Raw genomic sequence first — 17,351 nt, 5'->3', positions numbered from 1 at the left:
AGGGATTGGCAGGGTCAGGCAAATGCCCTGGCCCCACAATTTACCCGCTTCTTTTCCTCTCCCACAGCTGTGTGGCCCAGGGGAGTTGCCAGTGGGAGAACCAAATCAGCCTTCAGGGTCAATGGTTCATGAGCATGGTCTGATGAGGGATGTGGGACAGGGGGTTAAGAAGTGAAAATATTACACCTGTAACTGTCATCTCCTCCCACAGACTGACAGCTCTGAACTACCCAATTTGCCCTGGCCCTGGTCTACTTTGGAATGGTCCTGGAGATTGGTGACTCATGGCTACCTCACAGCCCCCATTCTGAGAAACACCGTGTCAGAGATAAAGCAATGACCTGCATCTTGAATTCCAGAACATCTTCTCCTGGCATAATCTTTCCTTGTAACATCAGATCACGGATCCTCATGTTCCGCCTTTCTCTCTCTGTTCTGTGGTTGGAGGATTGCTGTTTACTGGGTTGGCTGGGTGACAGTGGGGTGAAAGAGTTTTGGCTATCATTTGCAAGTCCATCAGCTTGCGTCGACTTGGGATGATCCGGTTTGGTTTTAAGCAAAGCTTCCCTGCCTCCAAGTGGGTCTCCGTGATCCACGGGCAAAGGTCTCGATGATCTTTCGGACCTTTCCGTAGATGGCTCCTGGGAAGCTGCTTTCATACTGGTGCCTCCTGGTGAATTCCAACAGGCAGGAGCCTGGCTACAGGCAGCGGTTGGCTGACAGGAATTCTTTTTGACAATTTCGCTTGTTGCCCCAGAAATATTCGATGTTCTGGTTTTTGCAGAGGGATCTGGGGATTCACTTTCTTTGGGTGCAATTTCAGAAAGATGATTTGCCTTTCGCTTTGAATATTTTGTTTGACTAATGAAACCTACAGGTTCTAATGGAAATGCTCCCATCTCGGTGATGTCCGGGTAGTGGGGTGTTGAGGTATGATCTGAGGAGCCTCCCTCAGCCTTCCTTTTAGCTGTCTGATCATTTAAAGAACATTCTTCCTGGCCAAGTACTTCTTCTGTTTCCTCCTCCCTCATCCAGCTGTTTGGACTTTGGCTGTCCGCCTGATCAAAAAACCTACTTTCTGAAAACAGCTGTGTCTCAGAGCTGCTTCCAAGAGAGCAGCTAGTGGCAGGGCTCAGGGGAAGCGAAGCGGCCGAAGGGTGCTTTGTTTTCTCAGCAGCCACAGGGTTCTGCTTGTCGTCGTCTCCGCGGCTGCCCGAGCTGGCGGCTTGTTGCCTCACAGAAGCTTGTTTCATAGTCTTGAAGTTCTGGATTTTATGGCTTACTTCTCGCTGCTTGTGAGCCACAACCAAAAGTCTCTTCTGTCTCGAAGCCAGGTTAGTTAGTTTCTCCTTCAAAGCCCCGGCCCTAAAAGAGTCCTTGGAAGTCCTACGGGACCAAATAACAAACAAGAAGGTGGAAGAGTGAGTCCAGAATCCAAAAAAATCCAACAAAAAACAATTAAATGTCAAATGTTGGATTACTTTCAATCTAAAAAAAAAAAACCAGCCTCTTTGAATCTCCTCTTGGGGAGCCAAGCCAAGAGGGGAACAGCGCAGCTGAGATGAGTTCAGCATTTTTAAGGGAGGAAAAACTTGGGTTCAGGCAGATTGATATTGTTTATAATAATAATAATAATAGTTATGGTACTTGTTAAGTGTTTACTATGTGGTAAGCACTGTTCCAAGCCCTGGGGTAGCTACAAGCTAATTGGGCTGGACACAGTCCCTTTCCCACATGGGGCTCACACTGTTATCTACATTTTACAAATGAGGTAACTGAGGCACAGAGAAGTGAAGTGACTTGCCCGAGGTCACACAGCAGACATGTGGCGGAGCTGGAATTAGAACCCAGGTCCTTCTGACTCCCAGCCCCTGAAACCTGCTGTATCAGTCCCATTCATTAGCCCTAAAAGAGAACCAAATTTAATCAAATGGCCCCCAAGTATCACTTGCAGCTTATTCCCATAGAAACAGCAGGGGGGCCCATGACACACAAGTGTGACAGGCTGGAGTGGAACCTAGACAGTGAATGCTAAAATGGCTCTCTCCCCGACAGTGATGATGATGGAGTTCCCACTGAGGACAAATGAGCCTCAGGCCTGACTTCAGGACCTGGGTTCTAATCCCAGCTCCACCACTTGTCTGCTGGGTGACTTTGGGCAAGACACCTACCTTCTTTCTATCTCAGTTACCTCACCTGCAAAATGGGGATTAAGACTGTGAGCTCTATATCGGGCAGGGACTGTGACCAATTTGATTATCTTGTATCTACCCCAGAGGTTAGTACAGTGACTGGCACATAATAAGCGCTTAACAGATACCAAAGAAAACTAGGCCTCAGCCACCTCCATCTGACAGTTCTGCAGAAGCTGGAGCTGTGGCTTTGAATGCTCACACTTGTAACTCATCTTGTTGTGAGTTTCAGTGCTACTACCAAGGCCCCTCAGGAGCAAGTTGCCTTCTGTTTCTATTTCCCAGACTTCTGCCCCTGCAGGGTTTCCCCTAGGGCCTACCTTGGCAGTTTTAAAGTTCACAGTGGGATGAAGCCACTACTCCAAGTCAGCTATGACCTGAGCTCAAACAAATCAATCACCCAACTAATCGTATTTATTGAGCCCTTCCTGTGTGCAGAACACTGTACTAAGTGCTAGGGAGGGTATAATGTAACAGAGTTATATAGTCCCTGTTCCACAAGAATCAGCATGGCCTAATTCATTCAGTCGTATTTATTGAGTGCTTACGGTGTGCACAGCACTGTACTAAGCGCTTGGGAAGTACAAGTTCGCAACATATTAAGCACAGGCTGGCTCTGCCATTTGTCGGCTGTGTGACCCTGGGCAAGTCACTTTACTTCTATGTGCCGTTACCTCATCTCTAAAATGGGAATTATGACTGTGAGGCCCAAGTGGGACAGGGACTGCGACCATTCAGATTAGTTTATATCTATCCCAGGGTTTAGTACTGTGCCTGGCACATAGTAAGTGTTAAACAAATACCATTTAAAACAGTAAAAAACAGAGTTGATCACATGTTCCTTGCCGTAAAGAGCTTAAATTACCACTTACTTGATGTCCAGTGCCTCTGCCTTTGTTTGACTTATCTTTTGGGTAGCTCTGCTTCCTGTCTTTGTTTGATTTACCTTCTCTACTTCCTAAAGCAGTTGGAAGCAGTTCTCCCCCTCTCCATCCCCCCCCTTACCTCCTTCCCTTCCCCACAGCACTTGTATATATGTATATATGTTTGTACATATTTATTACTCTATTTATTTATCTTCCTTGTACATATCTATTCTATTTATTTTATTTTGTTAATATGTTTGGTTTTGTTCTCTGTCTCCCCCTTCTAGACTGTGAAAACACTGTTGGGTAGGGACCGCCTCTATATGTTGCCAACTTGTTCTTCCCAAGTGCTTACTACAGTGCTCTGCACACAGTAAGTGCTCAATAAATACGATTGATTGATTGATTGATTGATTACCTAATTCCCTGAAAGGGATGGGACTCCCACTCTGGAAAGCTGCAGGCTGAGAGGGGCCATGATTAAAGCCCATAAAATTATGAAGGGAGAGGCCTGGACCAACAGGAGGATGAGAGGGGTACCCTTGAAGCTTGAAAGTGGAGAGTTAAAAACAAGCAAAAGGAACCACTACTTCATCTAGTTAGTGCTAATCACACGGAATTCATTACCGAAGGAAACTGTGCAAGCCAAAAAGATCAGGGAAGCTCAAGAGAAACATAACGGGATAGTGAAAGGGAAGTTAGGGCTGTAGAAAAGGTGACAGATGGTATATCCCTAACCATTGTTCATGGAGGGTAGCCACTAAATGGCTAGTAATTAATTGTTGAATGTTTTAAGCGCTTTCTAGGTGCCAAGCACTGTGCTAAATGCTAGGGTATTTTCAATACAATCAGAGCAGACAAAGAACCTGTCCCACATGGGGCTCACAGTCTATGGGGAAGCTGCATGGTTTAGTGGATAGAGCAGGCCTGGGAATCAGGATTTTACCACTTGTCTGCTGGGCAGCCTTGGGCAAATCATTCATTCAATCATATTTATTGAGCGCTTGCTGTGTGCAAAGCACTGCACTAAGCGCTTGGAGAGTACAACTCAGAGAGACACTCCCTGCCCACAACGGGATCACAGTCTAGAAGGGGGGAGACAGACATCAAAACAAATAAACAGGCATCAATAGCATCAATATAAATAGAATTGGAGATATACATACATCAGAACAAGTAAAACAGGCATAAAATACATAAATAGAATTATAGATATGTACATATATACACAAGTGCTGTGGGGCAGGGAGGGGAGGTAGAGCCAAGGGAGCGAGTGGGGCGAGGTGGTGGGGGGAGCTGAGGGAAAAGGGGGCTTAGTCTGGGAAGGCCTCCTGGAGGAGGTGAGCCTTCAGTAGGGCTTTGAAGGGGGAAGTGTGATTGTTCAGCAGATTTGCGGAAGAAGGGCATTCCAGGCCAGAGGTAGGACGGGGGCCAGGGGTCAACAGCGGGACAGGGGAGAACGAGGCACAGTGAGAAGGTTAGCATCAGAAGACAGGAGTGTGTGGACCGGGACGTAGAAGGAGAGAAAGGAGGTGAGGTAGGAGAGGGCGAGGTGACGGAGAGTTTTGAAGCCAATAGTGAGAATTCATTACAACTCTCTGTGTCTCATTTCCATCACCTGTAAAATGGGGATGAAGACTGTGAGCCTCATGTGGGACAAGGATTGTGTCCAACCTGATTAGCTTGTATCTGCTGCAGTGCTTAGAGAGGCAGCGTGGCTCAGTGGAAAGAGCATGGGCTGGGGAGCCAGAGGTCGTGGGTTCAAATCCCGGCTCCGCCACTTGTCAGCTGTGTTACCTTGGGCAAGTCACTTAACTTCTCTAGGCCTCAGTTCCCTCATCTGTAAAATGGAGGTGAAGACTGTGAGCCCCACGTGGGACAACCTGATTACCTTGTATCTACCCCAGCGCTTAGAACAGTGCTTGGCACATAGTAACTGCTTAACAAATACCAACATTATTATTAGTAGTAGTAGTAGTACAGTGCCTGGCACACAGTAGTGCTTACAGTAGTAGTACCATTAAAAAAGTGGGGGTAGTGAAGGGAGAACAGGTATTTAATCCCCATTTTTTACAGTTAAAAATACTGAGGCACAAGTAAGTTAACCCAGCAGGCAAGCGGGGATTAGAACCCAGGTCCCTTGAATCCCAGCTCTGTGGCATTTCCAAAAGGCTACGCTGCCTCTCAAATGATTCTCTTGGTTCCTCCTAGTGTTCTGTAGCCATTGGTCTGACCCAGATGGTATTTCTTATAGAACTTAAGGAAACCCGCTCACAACTGGGGAGCAGATGGATGTTTTTGTTGATCTTTGGCAGTAGCCATTAAATGGTAGCCGACCCCAGCAAATACCAGCAGAGGTATCCATAAAATGTTAGTTTAAAAAAACCCAACAACCTCAGCATAAGCTTCTAAAAGTTCCCTAGAAATAACCCGAATTAAATGAAAAAAAACTTTAGAGATTGTATTATTAGAGATGGCAAGAGCTAGATCATAGTCTTAAAAAAAGTTTGAAGGGAGTGACAGCATCGGAGATCTTTTTTTTTCTAGACGTCCGATAACATCCCAATTTCTTAAAATGTGGCAACAATCTGTTGACTGCTTCCTCCAAGGATCTCAAAATAGTAGTGGTATTGTTATTGTTCCTAATACTTCTTAGGACTTTCATGTTTAAATTTCTTTTGTTAGATTTCCAGGCACGGCCTGTGAGAACGTCTGCCAGGTGCTTCTAAAGATGTGAGCCAAATCATTGTCTTTCCTCCAGAAGCGCTGCTGCCAGTGAGAATGGGGCAGAGTAAGGGCAGCGTGGGTGAGGGACTCCTTAGGGAGCCTCCACAAACACAGGGCAGCCTCCATCTGGGGACTTTCCTTAGCCTTCACCTTTTCTAATGGTAAGACTGTGCTTCCAAGTTCAGAAACATCTAGCCAATCTCAGATCCATGGCATTTGTGTTTTTCGAGAAGGTTTCTTTTTTTAAAAAAAATGGTATTTGTTAAGCTCTTACCATGTACCCTGCACTGTACTGAGCACTGGGCTAGATACAAGCTAATCAGGTTGGACACAGTCCATGTCACACATGGGGCTCACAGCCTTAATCCCCATGTTACGGATAAGGTAACTGAGGCTCAGAAAAGTAAAGTGAGTTGCCCAAGGTCACAGGGCAGACAAACGGCGGAGGTGGTATTAGAACCCAGGTCTTTCTCACTCTCAGGCCCATGCTCTACCCACTGGGATACCTGCTTCTCAACTTGCAGAGATAATTCAAAGGTAGCAGGGTGATTTCTGTATCATCCCCTGGTTGCAGGACCCTGTGGTGCATCACCAAGACTTTCTCTGTCGAGATTTATAAGCACATGTTCATTCATTCAATCAATCGTATTTAGTACAGAGCACTGTACTAAGCGCTTGGGAAGTACAAATTGGCAACATAATGAGACAACTTCTTCCTAGGATGGTTAGCTAAAGCTCTGTAGAAAGCAGGAGATTCGTTCATTCAAGGAGATGGACTGAGTACTCTGCTGAGACACTGTCCAGCCCTATGATTTTGTTGTTTTCCCTGGAAAGTAGGGTGAGGCCTAGCATTTGTGTATCTAAAATTCCCAACTCTAGCTCAGTGTTTCCTAGACTGAGAACTCCTTGTGGGCTGGAATCATAACTACCAACTCAATTGCACTGTACTCTCCTAAGCGCTTAGTGCCATGCTCCGCACCCAGTATCTGCTCAACAAATACCACTGATTGATTATTATTAGTCATATCTTTTAAAACCCTAAGAAACGAGATTTACTTACCTGTATCTTTTAGCAAGTTTATCTCTTTCCTCCTTCTGTTTGGCAAGCACATCATCCAGAAACGCTTTGATCTGAAGCATCTTCTGACTGTACTGTTCTGAAGGCAGGTGAACAGAGGTTATAAGGGAAAGGATAACACATTCATAGGAGACAACCAACTTGCACTGTTTCTTCCAAAGCCACTGGACCTGAAGAATTCTCCTTGCCCCAAACTGTGTACATTAGTCATGCCCATGACTCCCATGGCTTACTCCCCCATCCTCTCTTGGGGAAAGAGAACACCTGTATCTGCCAGCAGCAGGCACCTTCCGGAATTCCCCACAAAAGCTGACTCTGATGAAAGCAAATGGAAAGACAGTGAGAACAGAGCAAATCTGATTTCTTTTAAGTCCCTGAACCCGGAGAGTTTCATTAGAGCTCCTGCCTAACTTTCTGAAGGCCCACCTTCATTTCTCCTACCTGTTAGGCACTTGGGCAAGTGTTTATTTTCATTCATAAGTAACCAGAACCCATCAGGAATGAAAATGAGGGGAAGAGGAGAGGTCTGGAGGACAAATGTTCAGTGAGCTTTCTAATTCCTGTTATGCAAACCAGGACTATGTTTGGGCATTGTAGAGCCAACAGCATAAAGTGAATTGCTTGCTCCTGGTGCTTTTGGCATCTTTTCCCCAACGCTGGGGAACACTGGGAAAGGGGAAGTGGGTATGAGTGTGTGCACGTGCCCAAGTGTGCTCAAAATGATTCATATGATGCCTCGCACCCTCTTTCCACAAATACATCCTCCCCCGTAATATCTTTTTTAATTTGGCCCTGCCTAGCTCGTTGACAGTTCTCAGGGCTGGGGCAAGGAGGTGTTAAATCCCCACTGAGTGTTATGTTTTTAAAGTTATGGTTTCCGGACTAGATGTTAAGATTGGGATGAGGAAGTCAAACCGGGAGGGAATCAAAGAGGACATTAAGTCCAACTCTCCCATTGCTTAAAATTCTTTCCTGGTAGTATACTGGGCAATCTCTCTGTCTCTCATGCATCATGCGTGCACACAAAATAACAAACTATTTTCACCTTCAACAGTGACCGGAGCAGCAGCGGAGAGGAACATCCTGAGAGAGCTTCTTACACCTGCTGAGCAGCCCCGCTCTTCTCTGTGCTACTGCCACTGCTACAAACACTTCTCGTGTTTTCTGGCGAAGCAGATGCTGCATGCAGCGGGACCCCGAATGTCTGACATCAGAGAGCTGCAGCAGCAGCTGCCCTATCGGCCCAGAGCCAGATCCTGGCTCCGGGAATGGTGGAATAGGCAACTTAGCTGCATCTTCCTCTTCCAGCTTCCCTGCTACCCTATCTTCCTGGTGTCCTGCGGGTCACACCCCACCTCACCGGGACCCTGGGCTTGACATACCTGGTCGGCTGCATTGCTGCCTACGTTAAACAGAGCGGTGCTAAACAGTTCTCGAGTGGCCCAGACAAATTACTGCTCCTTCTAAGGTACTCAGCTCTTAGGTTCTGGGGGAATCAGGTGCCAAAGACTAAACAATGTTACAAACAAGAATTGGGATGAGAAATGAGCAAATCACAGACAAACAGGGGACCCAATAGAAGGCTCAGCTTTGTACCCACAAAACTGATGAAGGGGAGTCCCCTGGATGAGCCTCTCCCTGCACTTCTAGCACTCCCATGCAGGCAAGCACATTCAGTACATCGAGGAAGACAACTAGAAAAACAGTTCCACTTATACCACGGGCCTAGCCTTGGAGTTTGCACACTCCCTATTTAAGGGTGGGCCCAGTCTACTTAGGTCATGAGTTAGTTCAGCGGGATCAAAGAGCTTAGGTCAAAACCAGTGAGGGTTTAGGGAAGTTGTGACCAGTGAAGCAACAGGATAAAGAAACGGAACCAAATTTGCTGTGGTCACTGACACTGCAAGCCACAACCAACTAACCTGAAAGCCCCCACAAATTTATACATCAGGAAAGGCTGAAGATATCCTATAGTCACAGAGCCCTGCTGTCTCTATTTCCAACATCCTTCAGTTACCTTACCCTGTTTGAACTGAGAGGCCAATGAGTAGCATACTGGCCTCCAGACAGCATCCGATACTTTTTATCTCCCCAGCTAATCAATATCTCTGTTAACTTCACGTATTCCTGGCCCGGGTTCCTAGACCCTGTGAATCACCAGCACTGTACTTCTGGGTTAAGGTGATCACTCTTCTCAGATTATCTTGTTTTCTGGTACAGTTCTCATTAACTTTCTCCCTTTCCTGGATCAGTGAAACTCAAATATTCTCTCAAATGAGAGAAATAAAGGCACTCTTCAAACCATGTGGTCAGCTCAATAAGGCCTTACATTTGTACATTTTGTTTTACAAGCAGACACTGAGTTCTTATCAAGACCTGTTACCACGGCTCACACAAGGATTTACCATTATTTTAGAAAACAGTCTCTCATTCATTCATTCAATTGTATACACTGTGTGCTTACTGTGTGCAGAGCACTGTACTAAGTGCTTGGGAAGCACAAACCAGCAACAGATAGAGACGGTCCCTACCCAACAATGGGCTCACAGTCTCACTGAACCTAATTAAGTTACCTGAGTCTTCATGAGTTCTTATTTCAAACTGCAGTAGGTTTTCTTGTTTCTCTTCAATGTCTTGTAAAATGGCACTGATGCTTTCATGCTATGGGACACAAACATTACGAGCTTCAGAGGGGACCGGGGATGCCAATTCAGAAAGAAATTGAGGAACTATAGGAACTGAGTAAATAAAGTGTCCTTGGTTGAGGGGAGGCAACTGGTTCCCTTTGGGTTCCAAGGTCCCAACTGTACTCAAGCCTTCCCCACACTGCGTGGGCGGCTGTGAAAATATCAATCAGTGGTATTTATTGAGCAATTACTCTGTGTAAAGCACTGTATTAAGCGCTTGGGAGAGTACGAGTACGAGTATGATACAAGAGAGTTGGCAGACACCTTCCCTGCCCCAAAGGAGTTTACAGTCTAGAGGAGCTTACACACTATGATTATGTTTGGATAAAAGTAAAGATAAATGGAAATTTTTCGAGTGGGATGCAGGTGGCACTGCCCACTGCATACTTAGTCCTCTGGACTGTAATCACATTGTGAGCAGGGAATATGTCTACCAACTTTGTTATACTGTACTCTCCCAAGTGCGTAGTCCAGTGCTCTGCACACGGTAAGTGCTCAGTAAATACGACTGATTGAACAGCTGCTAGTATACACAGACTGGAGTTGTGAAAGCAGATTTGGGTTTTTTTTTTTAAAGTCTATTCAGTAATCACTTTTTCCTTCCCTTCTTCCTACTCTACTTTTATCTAATGTCCACCACCTCTATGTCTTCTATCTGTCATTATTACTCTCTACCTCTTCCACTCACTCCCATCAGTCAACTGATGGTATTTATAGGAGTGCCTACTGAATGCAGAACACAACAGAAGCAAGACACACACTCTCTGCCCACAATAAGCTTATTTATTTACGACTCGGAAGAGAAGCAAGAAGAAGGTTATAGCAGGAAGTGGTACTTCCTGAACCATCTATGTATGTCTTACAAACCCTATTGCTTCAGCACCAACTCATCTACATATCCCCTTTTCCATCTTCCCCCATCTGTAAATTAATTTTACATCTGTCCCCCCCATACTCGAATATAACCTCTCTGAAGGCAGGCAACGTGTCTGTTAAATTTATTGTACTCTTCCAAGTGCTTAGTTCAGTGTTCTGCATGAGGCGGCACTCACTAAATACCTCTGATTCACTGACAGTGCAAAAATATCAGGAGAGCAATAACTGAATGCACAAATATACAAATAAAATATATCTATGTACATAAATGCTAAGTATAGGAAGAAAGACACTGTGTCACTTAGCATCCACTCCTTCATCTCTATCTCCTTCTCCCTTTCACCTCCTTACCCCTCCATCTTTTCCTTCTTAATCTTTTATTACTGGTTGTTCATCAATTCCATACTGCTTTCTTGGCCGGGGAATTACCTTTGCAAGAGGCAGCCTCAAAACGCATTTGTTATTTTTGTTGACAAGGTGCACAGAAAGTTCATTTCAAATCTGCTAACTGACCGCATCTCTTCTTTCATCATATCTGTCTTGGCTCCTCCTTCTCTATTAACCCTGGAGTTATTTTATAACAGTGTGTGCCATATAGTGAGTACTTAATAAATACAATATCAATAATAATAATAATGAATAATAAATACAATCATTATTATTATTGTTATGATATGTATTAATCACAGGTCTTTTAAAACAAATTATTTCTAGGGATATGACCTCATATTGAAACCCATGTAGTTCCAGTGTTTCCTCCTTGTATTTTTTGAAAGTACTATGCTCTTTAATATCATTCTGCTTTTTGGGGAGCTATTCTCCACAAAGTACAGTTTAGTTCACCTAAAGAGATGATGAACACCACACGGTCTGATATGAAAGGTCTAAAGTCGAATGAACCAAATTCTCTAGGAGTGGGGTTGTCCTTAAATATCCTACCCAGGTGCCTTGCCCATGTGCAGCTGGGACTACAGGGGATCAGACTAGCTTAAAATCCCTTTAAAAGTCAGAAAGGTCCACTAGCAGCCCTGTAAGTGTTGAAGCTGGGCATAGCAGGTGACCTGCAACTAGTTCAAAGTCAATCAAAAAAACCTAATTTTTCTTGGTTAAGACAACTCTGCACTGCCTGACAACCATAAGAGAGAGAACACAACACAATAGATCCTGCCCTGTCACCTAGCCCTTGAAGGACTTAAAGTTTGAGAACATGGCACACTTGTGTGAGACAGAATAACATTTTCACCTTGCCCTTACAATTGCTATCAATAAGAAAGGTTGGCACAACAGGAATGGCATTTTCATTCCTCATCAACCGTGTGGCTAAGAATCTTACTCACAGTTGGAGACGTATTTCTCATTTGGTCTTGGTTTGAAAATGAAGGTAGATCAACATCTGTACAGCCATGACAATAGCACTGTTGTGATTTTCTTGACCTATTAGATGTTTCCTCCCCTTCTGAGAAAAACCAAAATCAAAACAGAAAGCACAATGGCACATACAAACAATTCTCCATTGATTCACAGCAACAGAGACTGGATTTTAGCCAATGATTTCACCTATTAAGTCTTTCAAGGTTCCAAGCAAATAACACAACGAACTGATTTGAGTTGCATCTACTCTTCCAGCCCCTGTTCACCTTCTCCTTCAGAGGTGCTAATGATCAGTGACACAGCCAGCACAGACATGTCAGGGAGGAGCAGGAAGAATCCTGGATAGTCCATTTTCCACAGATTTCAGCCATAAATAATTGAGCATTGGTTTTAGAGTCAAACGTAGGAAAATAGTTTCATCAGTCTCATTTAACTGCCAATTATACAGACTTAAAAACACTTTAATCAAGTGGTAAAAAAAAAAATTTTCTCAGCAAAAACATACATTCTAAAAATACTGATGAAATGTTTCAAGCAAATTAATTATTTTTCCTTTACGAGAAATTGGTTCCAAAGATTCACAGTCTGTATGAAATTATGCCCTACTTAAAGATTCCAGTTGTAGATACTGAATTGTGGATGGCAGAGGCCAAATATACCTGCAAACTGCCCATTTAGGAAGAAGTTCAAAAATGAGATTGTAATTATTTGGATTTTATTTTAATGTTCTTGGGTCCAATGACTAAAAGTGACTCTCCTTGGTGACCAGAGACCTAGAACTATAACCAAATGTGGTAATGCTCATTTTCCAGAAATCCCTCCAGGACTTTCCAAATGAAGGAAATACCCATCTGAAATGAATCAATTCATATTAGAAGTGTTTGCTGTTTGTTTTACGGTACTTGTTAGACGCCTACTATGTGACAAACACTGTTGGGATCGGTATAAGTCAATTAGGTTTGAATACAGTCCCTGTCCCGTATGAGGGCTCAAAGTCTTAAGTAGGGGGGAGAACAGATACTGAATGCCCATTTTACAGTTGAGGAAACTGAGGCACAGAGAAGTTAAGTGACTTGCCCAAGGTCATGCAGCAGGCAATGGCAGAGCAATTGGCAGAGCCAGGATTAGAAACCAGGTCCTCTGATTCCAAGGCCAGTGCTCTTTCCACTAGGCCACAAAGTGGCATGGTGTAAGTTCAATTTACTAAATAAAAGTGTGAATCTTTAGAGAAAAATCCCAAATACCTGGATCAATGGTGCTTGCATAACTAGATTTTCTAGTCTCACGAGGACCAAAAGACTTCAACAACATCTTCATCTTCTCATCGGTGGCTTCATCCAAAGCACTTCTCTCACGGTCATCCTTTTGCTTCGGATTTGCTCCATACCGGAGCAGAATCTCAGCAGCCTAGAAAATATTTGCTCAGTGTTGTAGCAGCATCTCAGCAATTATTCGTAACATCACAATATTAAAAGTAGAAAAAAGACTAGGCGTATGAATCTTGGGTCAATCAAGTATTTAGAGGAACGTGAACAGAGTTTACAAACAGTCTTTAAATTATACAGTGATCAAAGGGATTAAACATTGCAATCTCATGAGGCTCACTTTTTTGGCCATATCTATTCTTTCTCATTTCTGGCTAATCTTTCCCTTTCCAATTTCACATCAATCAATTGTATTTATTGAACACTTACTGTGTGCAGAACACTGTACACGTGGTTGGGAAAGTACAATACAACAATGTTGGTAGATGTGATCCCTGCCCACAGGGAGTTTACAGTCTACAGGCATGTTCCCATAATTTGTCACTTTGAATAATTCCTCCTTTCCCATCATTTCTACTGTTCTTGAACACATTCATTCATTCATTCAATCGTAGTTATTGAGCGCTTACTGTGGTGCAGAGCACTGTACTAAGCGCTTGGGAAGTACAAGTTGGCAACATATAGAGACGGTCCCTACCCTGAGTTGGTGGCATCAACTCCAGTTTCTTAAGGTCCAAGATAAAAGAGTCCCAAGGCCAAGAGGTACAAGTTCAGGCACTGATCCACATTAGCGGCTGAACTCAGATAGGAAAATTTAAGTCTCTACTAAGTAACACATAATGATTTTGCTAACTTCTTTAAAAAGCAAATTCAGGCCGACCAGGTTTTTTGAAGGCAGATGTACATTTTTAAAATACTTCATTAGGAACAACTGACTTCTAATGTCACAAATCGAATACCTATATATACAACTGTTAAACACCAAAAAGTCGCTCCTCGTTTGCTTTCTGGGAAAGACATGAATTCAGACCTCGAGATCTTAATTTGTTTTAAAACTATATTCTAGTTCTGAATATCCGTCCTAATCCCAATTAGACCTTTATTTCCTCTTTTCCCACTCCCTTCTGCATCAAATTTGCACCCTTTATTAACCCTTCCCTAACCCCGTAGCACTTACACACACATCCATAATTTATGTATTAACATTAATGTCTGTCTCCCCTTCTAGACCATATGGTCATTATGGGTGGGGAACGTGTCTATCAACTCTCTCATACTGTACTTTCCCAAGTGCTTAGTACAGTGTTCTGCTCATAGTAAGCATTCAGAAAATAGGATTGATTGAATATATGCAAGCATTTCCTGCTGAATGGAGAATTGCAGTGATATTTTGATTGTACTACGTTTATCTATATATTTACGTCAAAGTGATTCCTGAATGTTAAATTTCAGTGTTCATAATTTTCTTCTGTCTCCAGAGTTTGCTGTTGCTCAAAGATGGACTTAGTAAGATGTGGCTTTGATTACCTGATTATATTAGACTTTGTAGCTTGACTGATAAATGTTTTTCGTTGTTCTATAAATACTGAAAAGGAATATAATTCATCTTAAAATATATTGCCTTTTTAATTCACCTACAAATTCTCCTGTTCATTTCAAACAGACTGGTGTATCCATTTGTTTTAGCTCTCTCTCCAAAAGAACCTAATTTCCTCTCCCTGTTTTCTTGAGAAGTACAAAAATGGAAAGGTAATAAGCATTTTACCTTTAAATGATTGCCCGAAACAGCATCATGTAAGGGTGAGATCCCATCCAGGTCATTACTGTTAACATTTGCCCCAGCTTTCAATAGTTCTACGATAATCTTGGTAAATCCCCTCTTAGAGGCCTCATGCAGTCCTGTCCGGCCTAACAAAACAAAGAAGACACAAGTTTTCATTCAAGTATCATTCGAGGAGCAGTGTGGACTAATCGGTAGAGCACGGGCCTGAAATTCAAAAGGATCTGGGTTCTAATTCCGGCTCTGCCACTTATAGGCTGTGTGATCTTGGGCAAGTCACCTCACTTTTCTCTGCCTCAGTTACCTCATCTGTAAAATGGGGATTAAGACTGTGAGCCCTATGTGGGACATGGACTGTGTCCAACCTGATTATCTTGTATCTACCCCAGCGTTTAGTACAGTGCCAGGCACAGAGCAAGCACTTAACAAATATCATTAAAAAAAGTTTGAGCGCCATAAACAGAATAAGCACTGTAGTGACTAGTACTCTTCTGTATTCATGTGGCTAATCTTGGATTTTTTTTGCATATAATGAATGTGAAACACAAAATCACCCAGAAACATAAATAGCTTTTAAGAAATTGAAGCTGAATTTTCACTGTAATGAATTAACCTCATCAGAAATGCTGTTTAAACACACATTTCGAAGCCGAGTTCTTGCAAAACAGGAAAACCAATGAAACCAACCTGAAGGTGAATTCCGTCAGGGTCAACCCAGCTAAATTTCTCAAAATAACAATACTTGAAGGCTTACAGGGGCCCAAACAGAATAAATAAGCTCTATTTTCCCCAGTCCTGAGTGTTGTGAGATTACTGTAAAGCACTAAACCAGGAAGTGGGCAAATGCCCCGACTCTGAGAGTTACCTTCAGATTTTCTTAGGCTGCGAACACTGTTTGGGACGGGGCTGTCGGATCTGATTATCTTGTATCTAACCCTGAGCCTAGCACATAGTAAGCACTTAATCTTACTATTAAGATTATAGTTATATGACCCAGGTCATTTTGACTCCTAGGCCTAGAGTCTATCCACTAGACCACGCTGCTTCTCACACATTATTTGCTCTGCATAAAAGAGGTGCTCAGTAAATATTCTTGATTACTAAACCCCATAATTTCAATTCTTCAATTTGAAGACCTAAGACCACTTAAAGCCTTCTCTTAAATAAGGGAAATAATCCCAGAACTTTCTTTATAGATTTTATTTCCTAAACCTTTAATGATCTTCCCCCCTCTCTCTTCTGAATCATCTACAAGTTCTTGACCTTCTGTTTTAGCTACACAGACTAGAATGGATCACAGAACTCTCAGAAGGTTCTGACAAAGGTTGAATCTAATAAATGGATAAATGTTCTCTTCTTATTTTGGCATCCCAGAAGCACATTTTCTCTTTCCAACCCAGCACCACACTACAACAATCATGTTTATACCAGGTTTAATGGAAAAGTTTTGTGTAGGGCATGAACCTAAGGCTTTTCTGTACTCGCGCTGGGTAAAACAAAGAGTGGCCCGATGATGTTTGGAAAATCTCCTTGAAAGAGGTTGGAAATTCTAGAGACTAGTAACTTCACTCCAACTTTTTTTTGACATTTGCTAAAGCACCCAAATAAGAATTCTGCTTTACAGTTTTCCATTGCATAAACAATATGTTACACAAACATTTTTTTTTTGGTGGGGGGGGGGAAGGAATCACAGGCAGTAGAATCTGTAACCCTATTGTTACCAGCGTTTTCTCTCCCATCCAGTTTCCTTCAGTCTAGCTGAAAAACGGAACACAAAGTTCTGCAGGGAGATTAGGAAAAGAGAAAGTGTGGAGTAAGCAATGTACTATGTCCCTAAAGTTCCTCTTAGTGGTTGATCTCATGAATCTCTCCCCCATTCTGGAACATACATTTCCATTTCTCTTTCTCTCTGCCAGCCCTCCCCCTAACCCTTTTTCTCCTTTCTAACCATTAGTGGCCTATCTAGTTGTAAAGAGAAGAGTTGTCCTTGGGTGGATACGGATCTGGCATTAACCCCTTTTTTCTTTTCAGTCCTACCTCTTTCTGTGGTTTGTTTCCTCTTTTTCTATCTTTTTGTCTTCATGATCCAATAATAATTATGGTATTAGTTAAGCACTTACTATGTGCCAAGCCCTGTTTTAAGCATTGGGGTAGATATAAGATAATTGGGTTGATACAGTCCCTGTCCCACAGGGTGCTCACAGTCTTAATCCCCATTTTACAGATGAAGGAATTGAGGCACAGAGAAGTTAAGTGACTTGCCCAAGGTCACACAGCAGGCAAGTGGCAGAGTCGGGATTAGAACCCAGGTTCTCTGACTCCGAGGCCTGTGCTCTTTCCGCTTGGTCACACTGCTTCTCGTGTGTGTGTGTGTGTGTGTGTGTGTGTGTGTGTGTGTGTGTACACCAGAACCTACTTAGAGAGAAATCTCTATCACAGGCCATAAATTAAATAACCCTAAACTAAACCTCGGGAATACTATAGCTTGCCCTTTAAGCATATCTGACTA

The 17,351-nt window shown here is 43.1% G+C and overlaps 1 protein-coding gene across 1 annotated transcript in view; it reads right to left on the bottom strand.

Moving 5' to 3' along the window:
* The window catches only part of ANKRD31 (ankyrin repeat domain 31), a 94,159-nt gene that overhangs the window by 19,308 nt on the left and 57,500 nt on the right, over positions 1–17,351 (bottom strand). Inside the window, exons 17-22 of the mRNA XM_038765988.1 lie at positions 14,828–14,970; positions 13,042–13,204; positions 11,764–11,882; positions 9,437–9,524; positions 6,846–6,942; positions 342–1,386 (exon numbers count right to left, since the gene is read on the bottom strand). Of these exons, the coding sequence (XP_038621916.1) occupies positions 342–1,386; positions 6,846–6,942; positions 9,437–9,524; positions 11,764–11,882; positions 13,042–13,204; positions 14,828–14,970 (1,655 nt within the window). The remainder of the gene's footprint in view (positions 1–341; positions 1,387–6,845; positions 6,943–9,436; positions 9,525–11,763; positions 11,883–13,041; positions 13,205–14,827; positions 14,971–17,351) is intronic.

Source organism: Tachyglossus aculeatus, chromosome 23 (genome assembly GCF_015852505.1).
Source record: "Tachyglossus aculeatus isolate mTacAcu1 chromosome 23, mTacAcu1.pri, whole genome shotgun sequence".
Lineage (NCBI taxonomy): Eukaryota > Metazoa > Chordata > Mammalia > Monotremata > Tachyglossidae > Tachyglossus > Tachyglossus aculeatus.
Note: the sequence above shows the minus strand (reverse complement) of the source record. Positions and strands in the feature narration are given on the sequence as shown.